This window comes from Phragmites australis, chromosome 20 (genome assembly GCF_958298935.1).
Source record: "Phragmites australis chromosome 20, lpPhrAust1.1, whole genome shotgun sequence".
NCBI lineage: Eukaryota > Viridiplantae > Streptophyta > Magnoliopsida > Poales > Poaceae > Phragmites > Phragmites australis.
The window spans coordinates 5,371,280-5,398,385 of NC_084940.1; the positions used below are offsets into that span (position 1 = coordinate 5,371,280).

At 43.0% G+C, this 27,106-nt stretch overlaps 2 protein-coding genes, 1 long non-coding RNA gene and 2 pseudogenes across 5 annotated transcripts; 3 read left to right on the top strand and 2 right to left on the bottom strand.

Moving 5' to 3' along the window:
* The first annotated feature begins 269 nt into the window (after window positions 1–269).
* Window positions 270–4,808, top strand: LOC133902527 (purine permease 3-like; annotated as a pseudogene).
* Window positions 4,809–8,518: 3,710 nt separating this feature from the next.
* LOC133902396 (purine permease 1-like) lies at window positions 8,519–13,804 on the top strand (annotated as a pseudogene).
* Window positions 12,005–12,598, top strand: LOC133902178 (uncharacterized). The gene is made up of 2 exons (XR_009906842.1): window positions 12,005–12,257; window positions 12,385–12,598. It is a non-coding gene; the product is annotated as an uncharacterized LOC133902178 (long non-coding RNA).
* Window positions 13,805–18,206: 4,402 nt separating the features above from the next.
* Window positions 18,207–19,017, bottom strand: LOC133902213 (glutathione transferase GST 23-like). The gene has a single exon (XM_062343813.1). It carries the CDS (start codon window positions 18,964–18,966, stop codon window positions 18,571–18,573), a length of 396 nt encoding a protein of 131 aa, XP_062199797.1. The 5' UTR covers window positions 18,967–19,017; the 3' UTR covers window positions 18,207–18,570.
* A 313-nt stretch (window positions 19,018–19,330) lies between these two features.
* LOC133902211 (phosphoribosylaminoimidazole-succinocarboxamide synthase, chloroplastic-like) lies at window positions 19,331–23,893 on the bottom strand. 3 transcript variants are annotated; one of them, XM_062343811.1, is made up of 13 exons: window positions 23,484–23,893; window positions 23,296–23,397; window positions 22,708–22,837; window positions 22,463–22,555; window positions 22,297–22,385; window positions 21,733–21,813; window positions 20,835–20,924; window positions 20,400–20,489; window positions 20,220–20,270; window positions 20,048–20,094; window positions 19,815–19,872; window positions 19,636–19,739; window positions 19,331–19,524 (listed from the first exon to the last, which is right to left on the bottom strand). In XM_062343811.1, the coding sequence occupies exons 1-12, from the start codon at window positions 23,793–23,795 to the stop codon at window positions 19,683–19,685; spliced, it is 1,200 nt and encodes a 399-aa protein (XP_062199795.1). In that variant the 5' UTR covers window positions 23,796–23,893; the 3' UTR covers window positions 19,331–19,524; window positions 19,636–19,682. The 3 variants fall into 3 exon arrangements, with proteins under 3 accessions (XP_062199795.1, XP_062199796.1, XP_062199794.1); XM_062343812.1 differs by having other exon boundaries at window positions 19,331–19,558; XM_062343810.1 differs by having other exon boundaries at window positions 19,331–19,739.
* Between the last annotated feature and the right edge of the window lie 3,213 nt (window positions 23,894–27,106).

Sequence of the window (27,106 nt, forward strand, 5' to 3'; positions counted from 1 at the left end):
GCAAGCGGGGAGGAGGGCGTGGATCGGGGAGGGACAGGCAGGACCGGGGAGGCATGATGGCGGTAAGGAGGGCAAGAGTTGGGCAGGCGGGCGGTGCAGGATGAGGCGGGCGGGGGGAGGGGAGCAAGGGACGGACCCACATGTTGGTGCACGGACAAACACGGAGGGCGGTGGATGAAGAGCGGGTAGGAAAATGGCTGACGATGAAAGGATTAGTGCTTTTTAAGTAGTAGAGATATAAAGACACATTTTATCTTTTAAATGTTAAGATAATAGATAAGCACACTTCTTCAAAGAGTGAAACTTTCTGCGGCCGGCGTCACTATTGTTTCCAAAGCTTAGTGCTACATTCCAAACCTAATACAAGGCAGACGCCAGCCATCGTCGTGTGCGTCTTACCCACAGACACAGGCACAGCTCGCCGAAGGCAGGCCACCGTAGCCATGGACGTGGAGGCGCGCAAGGACTCACCGCCGGCGCGCGGCAAGGCGATGCACCACCTCCTGGTGGCGCTCAACTGCGGGATGCTCGCGCTCGGCGCCACGGGCGGGCCGCTACTCAGCCGCCTCTACTACGGAAAGGGCGGCCACCGGCAGTGGCTCTCCGCGTGGCTCGAGACCGGGGGCTGGCCGCTGCTGTTAATTCCCGTGGTGGCCTCCTACGTTGCCCGCCGCGCGCGCGACAGGGGCGCCCCGGTCCTGCTCACCCCGCCGCGGATACTGCTGGCCGCCGCGGGGCTCGGCCTCGCCACGGGCGCCGACGACTTCATCTATGCCTACGGGCTCGCGTACCTTCCCGTGTCCACCTCCGCGATCCTCATCTCGACGCAGCTCGCTTTCACGGTGTTCTTCGCGTTCCTCATCGTGCGGCAGCGGCTGACGGCCGCGTCAGTGAACGCCGTGACGCTGCTGACGGTGGGCGCCGTCGTTCTGGGGCTGCACGTCTCGTCCGACCGCCCCGCGGGGGTGACCAGGGGCCAGTACTGGCTGGGCTTCGCCCTGACCCTCGGCGCGGCGGCGCTGTACGGGCTCATCTTGCCGTTGATCGAGCTCGCGTACAAGCGCGCCGCGGGCGGCGGCCGCGCCCTGACGTACGCGCTGGTGATGGAGATGCAGCTGGTGATGGGGTTCTTCGCCACCGCGTTCTGCACCGTCGGCATGGTCGTCAACAAGGACTTCCAGGTGCGTGCCCCATGTGTCGCCTACCTGCTGCTCCTACACTAGCGTTCAGCCGTTCACTGGTTCATGACTTCAGCGTTTAGTGTTTAGTTCCAAGCCCCAACGAAACGACAACAGCAAACAACCGAACTATACTGATGTAGATGCGTGTTTTATGGCGTAGGCTGCGTTTGGAACACGGGAATTTGGCAAGATTCCCACGAGGAGTTATACTGTTTCTTATGAGATTTCTGCAAAAATTCAAGAGATATTTATGCATTCAAACGTGGCTGTAGAAATTAGGAGAAAATCGAACTCAACAGATGAACATGCCCTGCTATTTTGCTGAAACAGAGTAGCACTAGGATTACATGTCGGGCCATGTGCATGGTTGATTTTTTTCTACAACTTCCTTGGATCATGAAACTGACAGGAATATATGCCGGTGGTCAGCCGGCTGGTAACGACAACGATACAAACCCCAGATTTCCAGTCCGGAATTCCGGATTCCCTTGTATCCATCAACACTTCAATTTCCGAATCATTTCGCTTGCTTAGAAAAGATTAGGCCTGGCCCATTCCTCGTGACACATATCACCTGTAGTGACAAGGATCGAGCAGCACGTGGCCGTCTGTGTGATTAAGAGCCTGTCGAACCAAACCATGCGTTTAATTTCCTCGCGAAATTTTACATCACAAATAAAATTCGCCACGAAGAGACAATAGAAAGAGACAAGGACAGACGCCGTCCATTTTGATCCGAATGAATCAATTATTGATGGAGCCCGTGCGAGACGAGGCTGTGGCAAAGATCACGGCTGGAAAGATAAGCTGTTCCATTGAATTCATCCATCCATCTTTGATGGTCCTGTCCAAGTGTCTTCTCGGCACTTTGCCGGTTAGCTCCTTTCTCCGTTGAACACTTGATCAGCTGGACGCTCCGTATCGCCATACAAACCGATGTTAGCTATATTTGTGTAGGGTGTAGAGCTGGTTACAAAGTAGAAGAAACTTTGTGAAGCGTTCAGTTTTTTCTGAACTGACAATGTGCAAAGTTTGTACCAAGGAAAATGAGCATGTGGTTGACTGGCTGGTGATGATCGTGAGTTGCCCAATTAGTCCACTGGTTCTGAAGGACTTCAAGACTGCCATTGTTTCTGTCCCCTCCTTTCCCAGATGACTTTTTCCCCTCAAATCATCTGGGGTGCAATTCGAAAGGGCTTTTATGTGAATCATTTTCTACCTTGTGAATGGAAACAACATACTCTTTCAGAAATGCAAAAGGACGCCAAACGGCCAAAGTGGGCAGCGCTGTAGTCCTTACTCCTTACCGAATTCCACAATATCAATCTGATTGCCTAATGTCCGGAGGGCATCATTTGGTGGGTGAGCGTGTGCTCCACCACTAATCGCCTTGTCGCCATAACAAAGAACTGGGTAGTGCCATTAGCGAAAGGTGGTGTGACTGGTGAGGGTGATGCAAAAGCAAGAGCAACATGGAGTAACTCTGCTCTGATCGCCAAGGATCGTGGGTACACAACAGATGGAAGCATTTCACCGATCATCGCACTTCCTAGTTTAAACTTTGCGTTTTCCTAGAATAAAGCTTTTTTCTTTCGAGAAAAGATCATGTACACCTCTAAGCAAGGTTTCATTTACCGACCGGAGCTCGGTTACCGAGCTCCGGCGGTAACCGAAAATGCGCGATAACCGTGGTTACCGGTCAAAAATTCGAAAAAATTCGGAGAAAATTCATTCGGCAAATTTTAAATTTTTGCGAAAAAATCATGTTTTTGCCCTCTCGATAACCGAGTGGTTTGGGTCGGTTACCGAGCGGTTTGGATCGGTTACCGAGCGATTTTCTCGCATTTTTGATTCGGTCGGTTACCGAGCGGTTTGGGTCGGTAACCGCTCGGTTTTCTCGATTTATCGAGCGGTTTTATCGAATTTCAGCGCAGTTCAACAAAAAACCTAAAAAAGGGTTCAATCTTGTAAAATCAATAACTAATTCATCCGAGCTTCAAATCAAGTGAAACAAATTTTGTTGTCTTCCTTGTAACATGATCTACATGATAAAAGTATTTATACTCATAACAAAGTTCAAAATTTTCTGTGAGAAATTTTATTTGTTAAACCAAGGTAAATGCATAGTTTACTCTTTGCTAATCCAAAAATCATGAAACTAATTTTGTTAGTCTTCTTACATGATCCTATATCTTATAAAAATATATGAACCCATGAATTAGTTATTGTAACATGCATGATTGTGTAAATGTGTTGCGACTAGATTAATTCATAACTGACCCATCACACCTTAAAAATTAGTGAAACCACTTTCATTAGCTTATTTATATTATGATTTACGTAGAAAAAATAATAGTAGACATGAAAAAAGTAATTACAGTGATGTTTCTTAACATATTCACTTTATGCTTGTGAACTTTGTAAAAATCATAGAGAATTTAATAAAACTCTAAATAAAGTGAAATAAATTTTAAAGATTCTCTTAAAATACGTTTTATACAAGAAAAATATGTGTTTGCATGTTACACTTTTCCTTAAAGTGAGTTAATAATTGAGCCGCGCTTCAATTTTTTTCATTTTTTTCAAACTTTCTCCCTATAGAATATGATGCAAACGACATTATTTTTGAAAAAAAATTTCACAGAAGTTCTTAGAATTATGTCTAGTTTTTTTTAAGATTTGTTTTTAATTTTTGTTAAATGTTTTTATTTTTTCGAATTTTTTGAATTCAAATTTCGGTTACCGAGCGGTTTTTGAAACCGGACCGGACCGGGAAGGTCGGTAACCGCGATTTTTGAGCGGTTACCGACGGTTTTTTAACCCTGCCTCTAAGTTGGCACACGACAGATATTTTACAATGATAGAAAAATAATACTTTTGTTCAACCACTTTCCTCTTTATGTAAAAGTTTTATCTTTTATGCATGCATCCATATATTCAGGCTTCAATTTTGTTATTGTTAGCTCTGTACTGATTACTGAACCTCTTGAGAGCTCTGCTGTCGTTTGTGCGTGCAGGCGATCCCGAGGGAGGCGAGGCACTTCGAGCTAGGGGAGGCCCGGTACTACACGGTGCTGGTGTGGGCAGCCGTGCTGTGGCAGTTCTTCTTCCTGGGCGCCGTGGGCGTCATCTTCTGCGTGCACACGCTGCTGGCGGGCATCCTCATCGCGGTGTTCATCCCGGTGACGGAGGTGGCCGCCGTGATCTTCCTGCACGAGAGGTTCAGCAGCGAGAAAGGCGTGGCGCTGGTGCTCTCGCTCTGGGGCCTCGCGTCCTACTCCTACGGGGAGTGGAGCGAGGCCAAGGCCAAGAAGAAGAAAGACGCCGCAGCCGCCGGCGCGGAGGCTCAAGCCTCGTGATTTGTCGAGTGTGGTATGGACGCGGACGAGAAATGCCATGTCTTCCCATTGTTACGATTTGTATATGTTGTGTTTGGTGCCGTCAACTCGTGAGTGTAAACTGCGGACCGTGGAGACCGGAGAGGTCTTCAGTTCAGCGGTGGCAATACTGTACTGCGTGGTGCATGGGAGTATCATGCTAGTGCCGCATATGAACAGCTCGCTACGTTTGGAATCGTAGCAAATTGATACAGATCCGGGGCGGATTGGAAATTCTGTTCCCCACCAACATCTGTTTCTGTGAACCTTTTTGTTGTTGAGAACCTTTACAGTACACTATGATACTAAATGGTGGAGGGTATTATTGTTTTGATTCAACCATTTATTTTAGTAGTTATTATTGTAATTATCTTGGTACCCTTAGAGGTAATTACGTCATTGACTGACCGGACTTCAAACCTACGCCACCCATCATCGACCGGCCGACGGAGGGTGAAAACCCTAATAAATAAAATGAACAGAATAAGTGAAAGCTTATCCGAAGAATAAACTAACATTTTGACCTTTCTTAATTAAACATATAATTTACAAGCTTATCATGTTTTTTTCCAATCTTACCTTTATGATATCCATGATACTCTTTAATGATACCTATGATACTGGTGGGCGATAGAGTATTATTGGATCAATCTAAATCACCGGATGAAAAAAATAGACGGCATGCACTTATTTAGGTGTACCGTAAAAGTCTTCTTGTTCGTAGGCTGATCAAGTCCATGATGATTGATGAGCACCGGAAGAAATATGTGGTGGTGTACGGTGGGTGTTTATACGCAGCAGCTGCGACGCTACACCTGCCGTAGCGCGTATTCGGCTATCAGTTCCTTAAGGATAGCGCTGGGCTCTTGTACATACGTCAACCCACGGCCACGGCCACTATGTTGCTTTGTCTGCTGTACATGCTGGACTGTTCGTCCGCCGTTTTCCCTGAACCTACAGCTGGCGCTCGTCTCGTCTGTGCGCGCAGCAGCGTGCACGAACGTGACGCCATAGCTGGTCAGGTCCATGATGGTCATCCTGTGCCCGGTGTCAACGCACGCACGGCCACCGAGGTGAGTTCATCGCGCATGTTGCTGATCTGATCGGAGTAGAACGCAGAATATATCTCCGTCCTTCTGGATCTCCGGCGGCCATGCGTCTAGCACCCTAGCTTGCACCGGCTGCTCTCCGGCGTGCGGTGCGGAAGGGTGAGAATCTCTCGTTCGCTTGCGCGGAACAGAGTGTCGCGGGCACCGAGACGGTCGAACGCTTTTGTTGAAGTGCGCGCAGGAAAAGGAGGTGCGCTGCGGCGCTAGTAGTATTAACTGGGCGGCGTTCTGCGAACGCGAGGGGAATCGCGCGCTGCGGACAAGTGGGGGACGCTCAGCATTCGCGCGCAAGCTGATATACTCGTACCCCTTCCGACAGTCTCACTTCTTTTTTAATCCGTATGTCTAAAATAACTTATATTTATAATTAAAAGGAGTATTAAAAAAATTAAAAAAATAGATCAAATAACCTTGTTATCCTTCATTTATTCTGTATTGAAAAAGATAACTCATTCGTTTATGAGAGTAGTAGCATTTATTAAACAAAAATAAGACGAACAAAAGAGAAAAAAATACATAGAAGTTCAAAAATAACTTATATTTAGAGAATAGTTAAGGAGGCTAAAACGATCTATATTTGCAACTAGAGAGAGTCGTATGTTGTACGCGCTTACGCAGGTATGCGCTTACGCAGAAGTGTGCGTGAAGCTATAGGAGCGCTATGACTTAGAGGAGAGCACACGAGGCTGTGAGATCCATTTGGGAGGTGTGGGAGTTAAGTAATTTCTGTAAAATTTAAGTATAGATAGTAGGATGTGGAGGTAGATCGTATGAATAAAATATTATATATATTTTTAAATAGTAGAGATAAACTTTTTCTCTCTGTATTTTTTATTTTGAAAACTTTTGAAAAAAAAAATTAGTTGAAAACCTTTTTAGAAAAAACGTAACTCAAAACTTTTTTAAAAAGTTAACAATAATTTATTTGAAAAAATAACTAACAATAAAAAATTTGTATAGGAATACTAGTAGGCTCTGTGAGACGCCCGTGACTTATGCTAACGCGCGCCCGGCGGCGCTACTCGCTGCCGGTTCGATTTGTTTCTGCTCTCAGCCTGGGCTGATCGACGTGACTGACGTTTGATTGGATGATGTAGCGAGGTAGAAAGGGAACGAGTCCAAAAAAAAAATGGCCCAAAACCAGACGTTGCCGAATTTTCAGAACCTCCGGTCCGTGGAGCTAACTGCTGACACGACATGTTGCCGTTGGTGAATCAATTATATTATTATTTAAGTATTAAAAATAACTATTACATTCGCTTTTAAAATCACATATTAAATACGAATGGTTCTTTTAATAAGTAAAACAAATAAGGAGGATGAGACTTTCTAGTACGTGATAAGATAGGTGAGATTCAAGAGAAAAAAATTAAAAGAGTTGGCAGTATCTTGCATGCAGAACTAGAAGCGACGTTGGTCAGTGAGGCAAACGAATGTGATATAACCAAAAATATTCTAATTCTGATACGTCGAATCTCATTACTTCTCTGAAGGAAACTATTTTTGATCTTTCTATATCGAGGGTTTTGACGATGGAAGCGCAAAGTATGATACCAATTTACTTAATTAAAACTGAGGTATTTTACTACACCAACTATTATAATTTAGCAGTAGATGCTTTAGCAAAGTATCTTATATTTACTAATTAGAGGTTTTTTTCCCCTCCATGTTAATCCTAAGAATCTTATATTTACTAATTGGAGGCTCCTTTTGATGTCTCCAAGTTAATCTAAGAAAATCCTAGAAATTCACATAAAAAAGCAAAAACATACAACTGTCAAATTAATTGATTGATTAACTGTGAACATAGATCAATAATTAGACGAAACAACATAAAAAACAAATCATAGAGTCTAGCCTCAAGACTACTTCTTACCTTGCATTTCCTTCCTTTTTGTTGTAGATATCATTTGTCTAACAAGATTAGATTAGCGAACTCCAACTTAGTTACGTTAGCAATCAACATACTTTTTCAAATCAATTATAATCAAATATTACAAGTTTAAAACAATAGAATGCAAACATATTACGAATTATCACACAAAAATAATATCAAAGAATCTATAATGTATTTCAAAAATAATAATATGAGATACGGTGACGACATTAATAATAATAATAATTTCAAAAATCAAGAAACAAACAAAAATCAATTTGCAATATTATGAACAAAAATTATAAGCATGATTCCAATATTATGAATAAAAATTATATTTATATTTTACATTCTAATATTTAAATATAAATAGTTGATATATCTTAGCATACAACTATTATTAATACAAATATCTACAATTCAGTCTTAAGCTAAATTTCTAGCCTGTGCAGTCGTACGGTTTGATGCGCTAGTGGTGCTAACTTAAGTGGGGATGATTCTCACCTATAGTTAGATCATTTTTTGGATTTTGTAACCAATCGTGTACCCGGTGATTTAGCTGAGCCTCAGATCTAATGGAATTTGTTTTCCACTATAAAAGTTACGAAATTACCACACTAATTGAAAAAAATGATCTACACCACTCATTGTTAAGAGGATCAATTAACTACCACTTGTTATGAACATATCACAACCTAAAATGAACATATCACAACCTAAATAAAACCAATGATTCAATATCAAATACAATTGATAAATATTTAAATTTAGAATTAAAATTATGAAAAATTAGCCAATTTTCATATGATCTGGAAAGAAAAATATCTAAATAAAATAAAATAAATAATAATTGAAATTAGGGTTAGAAAAAATAAGGATCCCTCTGAAATACAGTCTTAGAAAAATAAAAAAATCTAAATAAAAAGTTCATATAAAATACAATTAATCAATAGCTAAAATTTATAATAAAAAATAATGAGCTCTGACACCACGCGGCTCCAGAGCGGTAGTGCTAGGCCACTCCGCAACCCGCTCCTCGTCGTCAACTTCGTCCTCATGGTCGTCGGCTCGGCCGGCGGCCCGCTCTTCCTCCGCGCCTACTTCCTCCATGGCGGCACCCGCAAGTGCACTACCGGAGACGGCTTCTTTGTCGAGTGTCCCAGACTTTGCCGCGTGCTTTTTATCGGGCACTCGGCAAAGAGGCTATTTGCCGAGTGCCAGAGAGAAAGAACTCGGCAAACATCTGGCACTCGGCAAAGAGCCTATTTGCCGAGTGCCACAGAGAAAGAACTCGGCAAAGAGGCTATTTGCCGAGTGCCAGAGATAAAGAACTCGGAAAACATCTGGCACTCGGCAAAGAGGCTCCTTTTCCGAGTGTCATTTTTTGACACTCGGCAAACCCTATTTTTCACTTTTGAGCAAGTTCGTGGAGGCTATTTGCCGAGTGCCAAAGAGAAAGAACTCGGCAAACACGTGGCACTCGGCAAAGAGGCTCCTTTCCCGAGTGTCATTTTTTGACACTCGGCAAACCCTAATTTTTTTTTCACTTTTGACCTCCAAACTTTTTCTGCAGTCCTCATACAATACCTGGTACTCCATGTTCCAATGTGGCACATTTCTCGGACTTTTTCTATATTTCTTTAATTTATTTCAATTAATTGAATTTTCTTGGATAATTCAAATTATAACTGCTAGTCATTCGAATAATGAAAAAAATGAATGGAAAAATGGTATTCATGTTATTTAGTATAATGTGAGGCCGTATCCAGGAACAGACCACAAATTGCGAACATCTTGTTCACGAAACATGACCACGAACTTGCGGTCGAGTTATTTTTAAATTGTATAAAAAGCAAACGAAGTCCGAAAATCATGAAACTTGTCAAGATGTCATGATATCATATGTGGAGGCTGTGATAAAAATTTGAGAAGGTTTTGCATAAGTTGTCACGTACGATGCTTGCAAACCGAAGAATCTCCGAAGAAACCTGGGTAAACTTCTTCGGTCATATCGAAGAACCACAAGTTCCGGAGTTTTTACGCCCGGCGTTGATGAGGTCGAGTATTATGGAAGAATTGAAGAAATATACGAACTCAAGTTTCATGGTTCCAAACCTTTTAATCCCGTCATATTTAAATGCCATTGGTTTGATCCTGAAGTAACGAGACGGACATATTGTAATCTTGGGCTAGTCGAAATTCGACAGGATTCCATCTTACCAGGAGACGATGTCTATATTGTGGCCCAACAGGCCACGCAAGTTTATTATCTCCCATATGCGTGTCAAACCATAAGGCATCTTAAGGGTTGGGATATTGTGCACAGGGTATCGCCACACGGTAAAGTGCCTGTCCCAAACGATGAAGATTACAACTTAGACCCAAACACATATGACGGAGAGTTCTTTCAAGAAGAGGGACTAGAAAGGGAGGTTTGAGATAGACTTAACCGAAGCGATCGGAATGGAAGTAGACAATGAAACGGTTAATGAAGAGGACGTTGGAGATGAGGTGCAAAATGTGAAGGACTTACAAATGCTTGAGCGATTACATTTAGACAATGACAATGGCAACATTGCTCATTCGGATAGTGTTGATTATTTCGACATGATTGATAGTGATGATGAGACTTATGATCCAGCTAATCCCGATCATGAAGATTATTTCTAATACATGTAATACTATGTTATTTTGTAATTACGTTTTGTTTATTTTGCATCTCTTTCTAAGTACTTCTTGTTTATTTGTGTTTATTGGTTTACTCTTTTTAATTGCAGGTGATTGAACAAAGATGGTGGGCGGTGGGATGAGGAAGCTAACGTCCTTGTACCGAAGGACAATGACCGTTGCACCGGGGGAGAGTAGGAGGAGGAGCAGCCGCAGGAGGGAGTCGTCGCCTGCCGCCCCGTCGCGTGAGGAGGAGGAGGAGGAGCAGGTGCCCCAGGAGGACGCCAAGGAGGCGCAGGAGGACGCGCAGGAGGACGACGAGGAGGCGCAGGAGGACGCGCAGGAGGAGGCGACAACAGGGGGTTCCGCTTCCTCTAGTTCGTCGAGCGTCTACTTGCGAGGTCCCGTGAGCCTCCCTCAGCGACCGATACCTCGTGAGAGACGCCCGCTGATTCGACCCGAGGGGGAAAAGTAAGTAACTTTAGATGTTATCACTACTTTATATGATATGTTGAATATCAAAATAGAAATTGGACGATTGTTAATCACTTGGGCAGGAACTGGACGATTGTGGCGAGTGGAGGTGCTCACACACGCCAAGTCAATGGCATCCTCGGTCTTCTGTGCAAGGAGCACTTCCCTGGCCTGGTTGTGTACGCCGGAGTGACGGGGCCGGCCTACTCGTTTGACCACTACGCCGCCGCCCCCGATGCTGAAGATCGGGCCCGCAGGGTATTCAACAACAAGGCGGAGCGGGTGAAGCAAGAGCTGTGGGTAAAGTCTTCCTCGCACTACATTGCTCAATACATCGTATTTATTGGACATTCTTGAAATAAAGAATGGATACATCGTGTTTGTATGCAGGATTTCTTTAGATGCCAGGACGGACATGAGGCCAGGGCGGATGCGGTGGCTACCAAATGCTGCAAAAAACTCGTCGTGGACATGCATTACGAGGCGCACATCCAGGCCGTCGTAACTTACCACGGGACCGTCGTTGGAACGAAGGTCACCAAAAGGGACGCAAGAACCATGACGCTGACCCGGGACCAGTACCTGCAGATAAATACAGAACATTAATACTGATTCCTTTTGAGATTAAGTAGGCTTAATTTCATCTTCTGATATGTCATGTACTTGATGGCCTGTAGATGATTCCTTATTGGTGTGCCGCGCATCCCCAGTGCTGGGAACAGATGGTGGACAAGTGGTGCTCACGCGAGTGGGAGGAGACGCACAACTTGTGCCGGGAGCGGCGTTTGATGATGCCAGATGTAGCACACCATCAAGGCAGCCGCAACCTCAGCGGATACGCAGAAACATGGGTACGCGAATTCATTTATTTATTCTAACGCTCAATTATGCATGATTTCTAATCATCTTGCTGTTTTTCTCGCAGTCGGCGTCACATGGTGGCCAGCCTTGCTCCATCTTCAAGGCATTTGCTATGGCCCACAAGGGCAAGGCGACGTCCGACATCGACTACAACCTGGAGGACGGGCCCGAGGCGTACAGCAATGCGACCGTCCACAATCGCCTTAGTGAGTACACATCGATGGCAAGGGAGGTCCATGGGCCAGAGTACGATCCGAGCACCGAGGACCTTGATGGAGAAGTCGTCATGAGGGTGGGAGGAGGCAAGAAGCATGGGCGATACTGGATTGGCGACGGCGCAATCGACTCGGCCGCTACTCCCAGTCTCTCCCAGATTCGAGCAAGCAGCACGAGCACGAGCCCCGCCATACGACCTCGGAAGGACACTTCACACCACCGGGTGGAGGCACTCGAGGTTATTCCTGGTTTATTCGTCGTTCATTGGTTTTTTCATACCTTTCCTTTGCATTATTGTAACATTAGGGTGAATATATTGTAGACCCAGCTGGAACAAGAGAGGAGGATACGGGAGCAAATGCAGGCGACGATGGAGGCCGAGCAGCGGAGGATGGTGGAGATTCTTCAGTACATGTAAAGTATTGGCGCCGCTACGGGTGTAGCTCCGCCACCTTCGCTATTCGCTCCACCTCCACCTCCTCACTATTCTACTCCTGTGAGTATAAATGTTTTAGTTTGTATGTTCATGCTTATGGTCAAACCTAGTGGAGTATGAAAGTTTTATTCATGTATGGTATATATTTATCTTGTCTCACACATGCAATCTCTTCTCCTTTGTGCAGAATCAATCGGCGGCATCGAACGATCCTCATGCTTCAGCGAATCATTCACCAAATCAGTTTCATTGACCATCTTGGTGATGATACTTGTGGTTGTTAATGGTACTTCTATTTGCAATTATGGTTGTAGATGATGGAGCACTTGGATTACTTGTGAACTTATTTGTGATATATTGTGAGACATGTGATGTTTGTGATATATATGTGGTGTTGGTGATATATATGTGCTGTTGATGATATATATGTGATGTTGGTGATGTTTGTTATATATATATCTGTTTGTTTGGATGGGATGTCAAAAACAAATAAAAAATGATGTTTTCAGTCACTTTGCCGAGTGCAATGGCCATGACACTCGGCAAAGTGACAACATGCTTTGCCGAGAGCCACGGTCCAGGCACTCGGCAAAGATGGTCTGTTTGCCGAGTGTCCTCCCGGTGGCACTCGGCACAGACGCCACCTTTGCCGAGTGTTTGATTCACTGGCGCTCGGCAAAGCGGAGGCCTTTGCCGAGTGTCAGATTAGCACTCGGCAAAGTCTTTGCCGAGTGCCCAATAAAGTGCACTCGGTAAAGAGATCTTTGCCGACAAACTTTTTACCGAGCGCCCTTTGCCGAGTGTATATCGTCCTTTGCCGAGTGCCTGAGGCACTCGGCAAAGAAGCTGTCTCCGGTAGTGGTGGCTCTCCAGCCTGCTCCCGACTGCCGGCTTCCCGCTCCTGCTCGTGCCCCTCTACGTCTCCTTCTCCCGGAGGCGCCGGCGCGACGACGCGTCCACGAAGGCCAGCATGACGTTCTTCCTCATGACACCCCGCCTCCTGGCGGCGACCGTCGCCATCGGCCTCATGACCTGCCTCAACGACCTCCTCTATGCCTACGGCCTGGCCTACCTGCCCGTGTCCACCTCCTCCATCCTCATCTCCACGCAGCTGGCCTTCACGGCCGCCTTCGCGCTGCTGCAGCAGCGGTTCACGGCCTCCTCGGTGAACGCCGTGGTGCTGCTCGGCGTCGGCGCCGCGATGCTCGGGGTGAACGCCGGCGGGGACAGGCCCGCGGGGGAGTCGCGGGCACAGTATGGCACCGGGTTCGCCATGTTGGAATACAAGGTGTATATGTGTACGTGCAACGTAAATCATGTGCGCCTGTGCCAGGCACGGTTCGGATGGAAGGCGTCTTCCTGCATTCGATAATGAAGGTCCTCTAGAGATAAGATTCTATATTTAGATTATTTTGTTTTTTAGTTTGTTTATCTGATCCCTGTAATTCAGGACGATCATGTTCGTCGTTCTTCTCCCTATAAATGCCACGGTAAAGGCTGTTTCTGTCTTATATTAACATGCAGGCTATGACGGATGGGTCACAGCTTCCCGCAAACTTGACATGGTACCAGAGACATCACCATTACCCACCATATCGCCGTGCTAGATCGCATATGGAGGTGTGCGCACCATGGCTGCTTCATCGATCCTCTACGCCAAGTGCAGCAACCATGAACCCGTTGTTAGGCCATCCAGTGACGGAGAAGCTCAGCAAGGCTAATCATGCTCTTTGGAAGACGCAGATCAGCGCCACCATCCGTGGGGCTCGGCGCCAGGGGGCGCTGGAACCGGAGATCACTACCACGATGGATGGGAAGATGGAGAAAACGCCTAACCCAGCATATGAAGACCGGGAGGCCTCGAACCAACCAGTCTTGGGGTATATCCTCTCGTCGACTCGTCCCACACGGGACGTCTTGACGCAAATCACGCAGCCGAGGCGTGGGGTGCGATTGACGCAAATCCCCTTCGTTTTTGGTTGTTTCTTTTATGGGCCCGTAGACACACACACGATTACACGATTTCCAACAGCTCCACCCGCCACCACGAACCGAACTCCAGCGCAAGCGGCGGCTCGATCAGTACTGAAGAAACTGAACTTACGCGCGCCAAAACTGAACGGCTGCTGAACAAGTCCGTCAGTTGGCTCAACACACGCACACACGCACCCCTCTGATGGACATGATTACACACGACAGGGGCTTCGTCTCCTACTTCTACGGCGAGGTCCAGACATCCAAGGTGCATCGACAGTCGGACAAATCACCGAGATGATCGCGTTCGGGCATGTCTTAACTGTGCGTTTTCTTGTTCTTTTATCCAATATACTTGAGGGAATAAGTAGGCCATATCGTAGTATGTGATACAGCATCATACTAGGAGTTTTTAGGTCTGAATTCTAAAGCGAAACAGATCATGCGAGAGAGATATAGGTGTTCCAAGCCTCAGCTGCGCAACGTGTGCAAGTGCAGCACATAGGGCATGATGGGGTAACCCGTAGCCGTATTTCCACGCATCGAGTACCGGTGGACTAGGCGATCAGCTTGCCGTCGTGGATGAGCACGGCACATTCTTGGTCACCGGGTCGTGCCGGAGCATCACGTCGCTCTTGTCGGCGAGATCAGCCAGAGCGCCCACTCCATCCGGGTTTGGCCTAGATCAGCTTACTAGCCACCCAACACTAGTTGGTCTGATTCGGGCCTTAGCCGAAAAGTAGGCCTAGCAGCATGTGGAAACAATGAAAATTCTGTGTCCTTGCTCGAACAAACACAGCGTCAGGGGCGGACCCAGCTCAGAAATCTAACGGAGATTTACTAACTACATTAATATTGGAGCTACAATAAAAACGTCTACAGTCACTAAATTAATAAAAATAAATAGGGGCCGTGCCCCCACTCCTGGTTCATCCTGGCGACAAAGGAAAGACATTCAATACAGCCAATACAGCGTCATCCCAGAAAGAAAAAGAAATACTGGCACTGATGACCACCGATCATTTGAAGAAACTAGCATGCAATATAGAAGTAGAATAACATCACAATACACACTCAATACAGCGTCTAAAAATGGTCACTACAATCCTTACTAAAATTTTACATAACAACATTTCGGGTGACAAAGGAAAGACATCAATACAACAAGAACGGAGAACGCTGCCTTATTCAAATATACTCTAGAAATAGTAGGCGTATTTCTGAATGGAGGGAACACATTTTTAACTAATATTATTCAGATATACACACTGTTTTCAAAAAGGAAAAAACAAATGTACTTACTAAAATTTTATAGAGTATTCCTACTATTTTTATATCGTGGTCCTCTGGAACAATATCCAAACCATAACAATTTATATAAATTAGGAAGATTCAATTATGTGGAGATGGACTACTTATGGTGAATGCACAGTAAAACCAGTATACAAGGTGCAGTTTACATGTGGCGTAACGAAATTCAATACAAAAAGTTTATGAAAAGCTAAGGCCAAGCCAAAAACAATAATTTTTGCTTAGATCCTACTACACAGCTAGAAAATCTGGCGACTTGAGAATGGCCTCATAACGCCATATGCCCTTTGTGTAAGCGTGAACAAGAGACATCTGAACACTTGCTTAAAGATTGTGAGTTCACATGAGAGGTTTGGAAAAAAAACTAAACTATGGAACAATTACATCAATCAACCAGCCACCATGCTATAGGGTAACATGGCGGAATGGTGGCAAGCACGCCTTCAAAATGCTCCCAGAGGAGGGAGATAGTAAGAGACATATATAGTATATATGTGATAGAATACATGAAAAGAAATAAACAAACGAATTTTTAAGGAGAATAAATTGCAGACTTAACATATTGCTTATAGAGGGTAAGAGAACATTAAGCCACATAAAATGGCCTATCAAACCGAAAATGAGTTGTAGTTACAACTTACAAGGAGACCAACAAAATGGTTAGCAATTTTTTTTGCATGATTATGGTATTCTTTGGTAGTCCTGTTTTCCATCTTGTAATAAAAACATACAACTGATATTTTGTAAAGCATTAATCTCTGTTCAAGGCTGTAATCATGTAACCTTTCTTTTAATTAAAAGGCAGCGCTCCTGCCGATTTGTCAAAAAAAAAAATTGAGGACAGTAGAGGTGTCCCTCTCCAATCACTTCTTCGATGCCCACACTCTGCGTGCGTCCGGATTATATACACAGGTTCGCACGTTACAACTCACGCCATCCCCTCCGTTGCTTGCTCTCACGCGACTCGCTTGCAGTGCTGTGACGATGCCATTTCCTCTGACGATGACGCTGGACCTGCATGACAGTCGCAATCGGTCCAGGCTTCATGCAGATGGGCCAGTGGATCAGGTACAGGTCAAGGTACTCCATCTGCAGGTTCCTGCTCTCTCATGACACAAGGAAAAGTTATTTAAGAGGTTGGCCACATTGTACTACTACATCAAAACATTTTATTAGTATCAATTTAAAATCATCATTTGTAGTGGATTTTAAATCAACACTGATTACTCAGCACCGATAGTCACTGATTATCAGTATCAAATATGAAATTAGCACTGAAAATCACCATCAGTATCGGTAGGTGGCTCTAACTGGCACTGATAGTCAGGTCTCAATTCAACATTTTTCGGACCGAAAAAGTTTTAAATTTTTTTTCACGACCAAAGGTATCCGACCAGATGTTGTCCACCCAACAATGCCCAATATTCGCAGTCACGTGATATTCGCTCGCATGCGGCAACCAAGACTCGAACTCAAGACCATACAGTCTGTGCGCACGTATGACTCCTCTAATCATCTCAGCTATCGTCTGTTTGTGGGTATAGTAGCAAAATAAATCCTTTTGATATTTCCTGACCGAACGTTTGAATAGTTATTTGGATATCTAAATTATCTCAAATAAAAAAGTGATCAGCTACAAAGTTGTAGATCTCGTCGAGAGCTACAATTTTCATATAAAGTTTTTTCCCATCCGATTTCGTGTGAAAAAGTTATAAATTTTTTAATGTAAGCTATCATCGGCCACTGTTGCAACTTTATTATAATCATTTGGGTATTTAAATGACCTCAAATTAAAAAGTTTTAAACTACAAATTTGTAGATCTCATCGAGAGATATAATTTTCATATAAAGTTTTTTTCTTTATGATTTAGTATGAGAGTTATGAATTTTTTAAGATATAACAATCATCGATGACGGTTCGTAGCTAGAATCGGTACTGGTACTGATGTATTAGTGCTGGTTCGTGTCTATATGCACCAGAGCTTGGATGTGATGAATTCCCAGGACTTGGGGACCGAGCCCGTGTCGCACTGGCTCAGCGACAGCCTTGCCGATCGCCCTCTCCGATCGCCGCCGGGCCCACGCCGACCACCGGCATTGGCTCCGCATTGCCGGATAGCAGGGCCACCTCCGGAACCACAGTCATGCTGCTCGTGGAGGCCATGCCTATGTCTCTGTAGGTCAGTATGAGTTGTGTTGCCCTCAGGTCTTGGTGCACAGCAGTTGGGCGTGCCGATGGTGACGTGGCAGCTAAATTTATTTATTTTTGCGACAAATAGATCGTCCGGTCATTTAAGTACTTCCTTCGTTTCGGTTTACTTATCATAACTTTTTACTGTAGCAAATTTTATCAGACGTTTTTGAAAAACATTTATAGAGATACTTGAAAATATATAATACTAAAAAGTTTTTTATGATAAATCTGATAATATAAAAATTTAAAATATCTATAAAACCTTTTTGAAAAAATTATGATCAAATTTGTTATAAGTAAAAGACGGTAACAAATAAATAGAAACGGAAGTAGTATCTATCAGATAGGTTCGGATAATAAGTTTTGTTAGGCTATCCCTCCACATGGAGGTTTATTTGGAGTCCAACAAAACAGCTCACAAGCCCAGTGCTTGTACATCGTTGTTTTGCTTTTTGAATCAATGGTTGAGATTGTCTAATCTTACAAAGGTGGGGAAAAAAACCCTAGCCTCTTGCGCTGCTACTTCTGGCATTGTAGAGAGAGACACACACACATCCTGAGAGAACAGAGGAAGAAGAAAGAGAGCTGAATCTATCCAGGTTTGGTGGCTCTAGACTGATCATCTTTAAGATTGTGATCGGAGGCTCAAACATGGTTTGATCATCACAAAACTTGATGAGCTCGTTCTACACTTAGAGAATTTGGATGTGGTCTATTCGTTTGAGCATTGGTTTAGTGGAGCATCAGATTTGAGAGATGGTTTGTTAGTTCGGTTTACTAGAGTTTCAACACTGAGCAACCTTGGTTAGGGCTATAAAAAAGCTCGAAACATTGGTTTAGTGGAGCATCCTATACTTGCGCAAGTCTTTGGACGGGCGGGCAGCTGTCCCGTTTTCACCCAAAGGTAGTGGTGGAGATCGGCTTCCGTAGGACCGTAGCTAGGAGACAGGGCATGTGCCGCGTCATTTGCGTACCCTTCTCTTCGGCGAACCTGGCCCAGAACCTCGCCTGAGCACGCTCGTAGGGATCGGCCGGCATGATGGGGTAGCCGTCCTTCCAGGTCTTGTCGATGTACTCGACGATGATGGAGTCGGCGATCGGCTTTCCGTCGTGGACGAGCACGGGCACCTTCTTGGTCACCCGGTTGTAGCGGAGCAGCGCCTCGCTCTTGTTGGCCAGGTCCTCGTCGATGTACTCGTACTCGACGCCCTTCAGCCGGAGCGCCCACTCCACCCGGATGACTATCGGGCTGGCCCACATGCCGAACACCTTCACGCCCTTCTCTGCCATTGTTAGAGCTCCGGAGAGAGAGAGAGAGAGAGAGAGAGAGAGACCTTGTTCGCTTATAGATCAGGAAGCCTTAAGAAGTCAGCGGTTCGATTCTGGGTCATGGTTGCCTTCCAAAGGGTCGACACTCCTATCGGAAATAGTATTAGTAATAATCAACAGACAGTAACACGAGACTACGAGAGTGACGGAACGGAGCAGCTGGTTAGAGAAGCTTACTTATAGCTTGATAAACGTAATCCACAGAGATATCTTCTGGAAAATTGAGTAATTGACTTCATGGTTACGCTAAAACACGGTGAACTGATCGAATGGTTTTCTGACTTGGCGAACTCGGCCATTTGACAACGTTAAACTGACTTGCACATGAAAAATTAGAGGACCAATAAGCATGTATCATTTCCCTGTCCCATAAAAGTATGCAAATTGCACTTCTCTGTCCTCTCATGCTCCAAGCAGAAGGACAAAGCTTAACTTTAGAGCATGCCAATTGCTCACAAGAACACAAATGGCTCCAGTCATGTTTGTTGCCATGTTACATTACGGGCCACGTGGATAGTCCTGCTTCATCAACAAGCCATGCCAAATTGCCAATCTTCAGTGGAAGGATATATGGCATGTGCACTGTGCACATACTAGTATACCACGGGAATATTGGTACCAGAAATGCACCTCTTATTGTCATCAGCAAGTTTCGCTCCGGGTTCCCCCATCAGCAATCATAGATTCTGTAAGGCTTGGGCGACATTCCTTGAAATCCTTTCGCGAATCGGTTCCTGCGTTTACAAAACATTGCTGTAAGTATTTGTTTATCTGCTAAATTAGAAGCACAAATAAAGTATTTTGTATACCTGTGTTTCTGGGATCTCGAATTTTGTATTTGTAATTGTTTCAAACAGGAAAATATACCTACAGTGGATATTCAAGCAAACTATTATTCAAATAGAATAGAATATCAAGCTTGCATCAGTTTCATGTACATACAGATGCACAAAAATTTGTTGGACAGGCTACAGAGTATAATGTATGAAAAAAATGATCTGGAGTGGAAATTACTAGCAGGAACTTTTAGAAATAGACATACCGCCAAGCTAGTTCACAAACAAGCTCTTCTGGAGCTCCTGGCAGAACCTGCGTGTTTTAGAGTAAATGTAAGCATACAATCAACAGAACTGAGCTGGCTCATTATGTGTGTGTGTGTTGGGGGGGGGGGGGATTGTATGCAGTTTTAACAGCTGAGTTTGAAGGAAATATACCGCATCTTCATATGGATTGCAATTGTTCTTAAACCACAGCCTTAAGAACTCCTGTTAAAAAAGTAAAAAAAAAAACTCTTGAGCAATTTCATTATAAATTTGTCAATAAGGTTTTGAAGGCATAAATTGGCATCGAGTTAAATTACCCAGTACATGTGTATGAACTCAAGGGTAGTTTACCTTGTCAACATTTTCAGGCTCAAGACCAGATTTGAATCTCTCTTCATATGAATTACCAATCCAATATCTGCTGGAGTCAGGAGTATGAACCTGCATGTCAAAAAGAGGAGACCATGAATTTTTATCAAACATAGTTTATTCAATAATCCCCCCTCAAGTCTGAGCTCCTTAAGGCTTATGCATGGACTAGAAGTGGGATGCAATTATTTTCTTTATTAAAATTATGTGAGCCTTGTCTCAATTCAAGACCTTTGATTGATTGTATGACTTGGTTATACACAAAACAGTGAACTAGTACTGTTCAATTACATGAAATATTTAGGTAGCACAACGAAAAGTTATATCATAAATGATTTTTCACTAGTTTCTGGGTACAATGAGCATAGAGTTTGCAGATTAGAAATTTTAAGACAATAAAATCATGTAGAACACAACCTCATCAATCAACATGATTGTCCCATCGTCTGTTTTTCCAAACTCATACTTTGTGTCAACTAGAATCAATCCATTCTGTAACGCCACTTGCTGCAAATAGAAAACAGAAAAGCATCAACAAATTACAAATACACGATCTTAATGCAGCTTTTAGCAAAGGATTAATTATTTGCTATGCCACAAAGTGAGCTACACTATCTCAAGACAACTAATAGGAAAATAATCCTATGAGACTTGGTCTAATATATTTGTGGTCTGGACCCAATTCATAGCATAAAAAAACTCGACCCTAGGGGAGGAGACGTCCCGAAGGCATTGTTAGCTATAGGTTGAGAAAAGGTCCTGAAAGCCGACCACCCAGGGGCATCACTAAAAGCGGCTTCATGGCTGCCCAGGACCACACTGAAAGTGACCCACAACGAGGGGCATTTTTTGCGAGAACCAGGGTTCGAGCCCCGGTTAGTCGCCTCAAAACTGGAGGACCTACCGCCGTGTTATTAGCACGTTCTCCCAATTCATAGCATGACACATGGCATTTTAATTCCTTCTTTGTTTCCTCACACATGATTTCCTCTGGTTCCACCAAAAGTTTTATGGTAATTTTTGCCATGTGTCACGCTATGAATTGGGTCCAAGCCGCAAATACATTAGACCAGGTCTTTAGGATTATTGCCTTAAATACATCCAGTGCATGTCATACAAAGATAACTATTGCCTTAAATATGAAATATCTGAAGTGACAAGCTGCAGAGATTAAAATCAAAAGCATGTCAAAGCACAATTTTAAATACTGAAAGTCCAATGATCCTAGTGTTTGCCAGTGAAATTAAATTGGAAGGTTACTAGACATAAACCTGAAAACACCATAGCAGAAGCAGAACACATGAGCATTCGTTACCTGTCCATATTCAAACAAGCTCAAGGCTTTGCTTCTCGCTTCATCAAAATCTTCCTTTGACATCAGCCCTGACTTGATTATCTGCAGAATGTCATGGTAATTAAGGGCCTGCTTTTTAAGGCAAAAATGATGTGCAAAAAAGAGGTGATGCAGGCATGCAGCAGCTTTCACATGCTAAAGTCTACAAGCTCGAAATTCTCAAGGAATTGTATCTGATACAAAATGCAACCTAGACAGCTCATAATCCAGAAATCATTCAAAGGCTTCCGGATTCCTCATTCCTGCCAAACTATTATAATAAGATTACCAAATAAAGGAGAAACTTCAATATCTGAAAAGTGACAAGGAAACACAGCAGTGTAACTTTCTTGAATCTCCTGAATCAGGGGACCTAACTAGTAGCTTCGTTAACTCCCCAGTATCATAGGGCTGCCTATGGAAATCCAACGTTAGACTAATCTAAGAGCATTTTTTTTATCGTTTTCCTCTCAGAATTAGTATGAGGGGCTCTAATACTTAAGATTATATGCGCAAAAATATTAAAAGAAAGAGAGAAATAAATGCCTCATCCGGAGTAACAGGGACATCATGATCTACAGCTTTCGTCGTTGGTGTGAGAATATTTGCGGACAACTTCTGGTTCTTTACCATACCTGGGCCAAAGAACTCACTCACTAGTCACTAGAAAGAACAAAAGAAATCTACATTGGATAATTATTGGGTAGCATACCATCAGGAAGAGCATTTCCACAATAGTTCCTGACACCCTTATTATAAACCGTCCACAACGATGTATCAGTGCTTCCTGTAACAAATCCCCTCACTGAAAATAAACATGCAAAGATAAGATTTGTAAGAATGGTAAACTGAAAGTGAAGATAAACTATTTTTTTAGCACAAAAAACAAAATTCAGCATATTACGATTGCACTGGTATGAGAAATAATCAACATATACAGCAAGCCTTAGGTCTCACCAACAAATTCAACTGGAAAAACCGAGCACCTTTTGGCAATTGTCACATTCTTATCAGGAGAAGATACTACTGCATTTGGAGTAATATGACGGGTCCTATTGAACCACCAAAGGCTTGTCTCATTAAGCACCTGAAACCATCCATATGACAGCACATAAAAAAAAAACTGATCACGGAAGCAATAATTTCCCATTCCAGTGTATTCAGCTTCCAAACTTCATTACACTGGGATAGAAAATGATACAGCTTAAAAATAAACAGGTCCACGATAGGTAAAATTCTAAAAAAACTATGAAGCAGCAGCAGAATCTATTGAGTAGACTGATTGGCACATCAAATCAATACATAGTACAAACTACTGACAAAAATGTTTATTTGCAAATTGCATTGTACAGCGATGCCTTGAGTCCGAAGAACGCAGCAGTTGGATCAAACAACATGAGCAAGGACCAACACAAGGAGCATCCCGAGCAGTACTGAATGGTAAGTTTGCAACCCCTTAACAGTAGGGCAGTATGGCATTGTCATGTAAATCTGGCATGTGTTTATCAACACTGGCACTGAATAACAAAGAGTTGAGGAGCATACCTGGCCTTTAAACGGGATGGAAGCAAGGACGCGGTCGAACGCGCTCTGCCGGTCGGTGGTCACCAGCACCAGGTGCTCCCCGCTCTCGTACACGTCCCTCACCTTCGCACCAAACACCAAGGGTCACTCACTAGAGCCACAGAGAATCCCCGCAACGGACGACATGCCAGCGGGGTATGCTTGCTCACCTTGCCCTTGGCGGCGAGGCGGAGCCCCGGGACGGCGAGGTCGAGGCGGGTCTCCCCGAGGCAGTTCCCCATGGCGGCGCGCGCGGCGATAAGGACGGCCTCGCGGTGGCCTGGGTCGGCGGCTAGGTGTGAGGGCGCGGCGCCGCCGCTCCCACCGCCGGCCACGGCGAGGGGTGCGGCGCGGGGAGGAGAGGAGGAGGTGGACATGGAGAGGTGGGGGAAGCGAGCGTGGGCTGAGGAGGAAAGGGGCTGGGGGAACGTTTTGGCCGGGTTCGCGACGCGGGCGGCGGCGGGGGGCGCGGAGGGGGACATGGGCAAGGCGAGGAGAAAGCTCGGGGGGAAAGGTGCGGGTTTTTGCGGCGGGTGTTTTCGGCTTTCGGCTGGTTGCTGCGGCGCGGGGTTTTGGGTGCTCGATGATCGGATTGGGCCGGAGATTCTCTGGTTGCCTGAAATTGCGCCGGTTCATCAACTACTAGCTGAGTACAGTAAATTATGATAAAATATAAATATTAGATATGATAATATTAAAGAATGTCTGAAGGGTAGATGATCATATTGGGCCGGAGATTCTCTGATTGCGTGAAATTGTGCCGGTTCATCAGCTACTAGCTGAGTGCAATGAACATTGGATAAGATAATATTAAATATAAATTTAAAATATAGAGATGTATATACATCGTAGAAATATTATTGAACTAATATGTCAGAAACGATATCGTAGTTTGATTTTAGATAGAATTAAAAAATAGATTATTTGTTAATTTTTCTTTGAATTTTTTTATTTAGTTTTATTAGTAAAACGAGTCAAATATCAGTAACCGGTAATGAAATAGAAAATGTAGAGGATAAAGATAAATGACAAAAGTGGAAAAATTATCTGAATTTTAAAGGCTTTTATTAAATATGAAGAGAGTGGGGAGAAGACATGATATAAGAACTATCTTATATTTTATATAGTAGAAGTGTTAAAAGATTGAATCACCTACCATGCAATTCAATCTCAACCTCAGGCTAAAAGACTTGTTTATTTCTGTGTATCAGCAGCTTCTGTTTCTTTAAAAAACTGATAAGCTTAAACAAATGTTAAATTAATTACTGGCTTATAGTTTTTTATAAGCTAGTTTCTGGTGAAATGAACTAAAAACTGATAAACTGGCTGATATCAACTTTTCTAAAAATATAGTGTGCCGAGAGTCTAAAAATTAATCCCATAAATTAACTGTTTTTCTAAAAACCATAAACAGCTTTTTCAGATAAGCATTTTAAAATATATATATATATAAATTTTAGCTGTGTTAAATAGAGCGAAAGAACGGTGCAATCTTGAGCTAAAGAGTGCCCTGGATAGAAACAAGCGACAAAGTTGTAACGGTGATGTACATATAGTACAGTGCTGCATTGATAAGGCTACCATGGGGCACCTAGGTGCACAAATTTGTCTCTCCTTCTACTGGCATGTTTAGTTTGTCTCTCACTTTGACACTGATTAAGTTCGACTTTTTGAAGGATATATATCGAGTTTGATGCCATAGTTTTGGGTAAAAATTTAAAAATAGACAACATATAATATCGTATTTATTAAAATAGATAATATATTAATGTATTTGTAAATGTAGCATGTGTATTCGGTACCTCATGTACCAAAAACCCAATTTCGGTACATGAGACACCGAAAACTTGTGAGTCTGACACTATTCGGCACCTATAGTGCTGGATACGTATTGTGTTACGTATTCGGCACCTCAGATGTCAAAAACGGGTTGAGTGCCGAACACAGCCACCCAGTTGTGCCACGCTCGTGTGCCAAAAAAAAGCTAGAAGCACTCCACACGTGTGTCTATATTTTCTATTTAACTCTCAATTTTATTTGGAGTACAAAAGTAGTCAAAAAATTCTAAATATTTTTATGAGCAAACTAGAGCTCATTGGCAACCGTTTTAGTTTGATCAAGAGCCTGAGTCAATATTTAATTAAAATTCTTCAAATAAGCCTACTTTTATAAATTATAGAAATTTTAGTGCATCAAATAAATTCCCAAAAAATCTAGAAAAATTAATGAAAATTCTTCTCATGTGATGTATTCATTTATAAAAATGTTTTCAACCCTATGTTATTTGGTGAAAAAGTTAGTTCTTTTATAATACTCTATTTATATGCTTTTTATTATTTCTTATGATATTCTCTTTTTAATTCAATTTGAATAAAAATAAAGTATACTATATTGTTTGCTCCTGTGATCAGACTCTGAATTTTAAAATACTTGATTCATCTCCAATTAAGAGAACCGCCAATATCCTATTATGTCCTTAAAGGTGAATGTAAACAAGTGAGTACTGAAACTGAAACTCACAAATGACAGGAAGAGCCGTGACATGCATCTACTTATCTTCAGATTCAGATTTAGACTTGAACATACACATTGCGTCCCTAATAGCTACTTATGGAGACTACTCATATACTTTAAAGAGAATGAGAAGATGGAAGTTTTTGAAGTCATATTTCTGAACTCAAAATCAGAACTAAACACATATCCATCTGGGAAAAGGCTAATCCAATGGTCACAAAAATCAACTCATATCTAACTCAAGAAACAAAAAAGGACTATATATATCAAAACAGTTTGAAAACATGCTGCTTTTACATGGCCAAACATAAATCTGAGTCCCAACTGCTTAATGCTTAAGCTTTTTTAATTCAATTTAAATAAATGCACATTCGCTACTCTTGAAGCACTAATGCCATCCTTAATCTTGCGTTAAAGAACTTAAAAGATTAACTCAAATGCTATCCTTTGCTTCTTGATAATACACACAGTGTATGAACTCCTCTGAGTTGCAAGAGAGACAAATGAAAACGAGTAAGGGGATATATATAGGCTAGATGTACAAATCTAGTTGTTGTCCAACCACCCAAACTTTCTGTGAACACTAGATTGTCTGTTGTATATAAACTTATACACACCGGATAATCCAGTGTGTTACCTTTTGCAAAAGTTGACTCTGCTAGCTGTCAGTAGTTATTGCCTAAATTGCTCCAGTGATCTTTAAATCACCACACCGGATCATCTGGTGAGTTCATATCTCCTTGCATCGAAACACCAAGTCAGAATAATGCTCCGATATGTTAAACTCCTCAACAATAGACCATCCGGTGCCTTGAAATTTTCTCTCTGAAAAATCTAATGTTTTGTTAAATGCTGTTGTGTTCACACTCTTTTAAAACCGGATCATCCGGTGTACCTAACTTTAATTTTCTTCAAAAATCAATCTTTCTGTTAAATACTCTGGTGTGCTTTTGCTTCCATCACTAGACCATTTAATGAGGTCAACTCACTTCTTCATAGAATATTAAATTACTCTGTTGTGTATATTAAGCCAACATCAGACGATTTGGTGAGAACAATTTTTTTAGTCTCATCAATCAATCAACTTTGAACTCTAACTTCTTGAATTCTCATTCATAGGCTTCTTTGAGCTACCCAGTACTATAATTTCACAAGTGTGTATCCAACTAAGTCTAGACCCAACTAGGTCAAACTACAACACTTAGCCCCCCTTTATAGTATGATCAAAAGACCAAAAAAGTAACTTATAACTACTCTAAGTGTTCTTCATCACCTTATG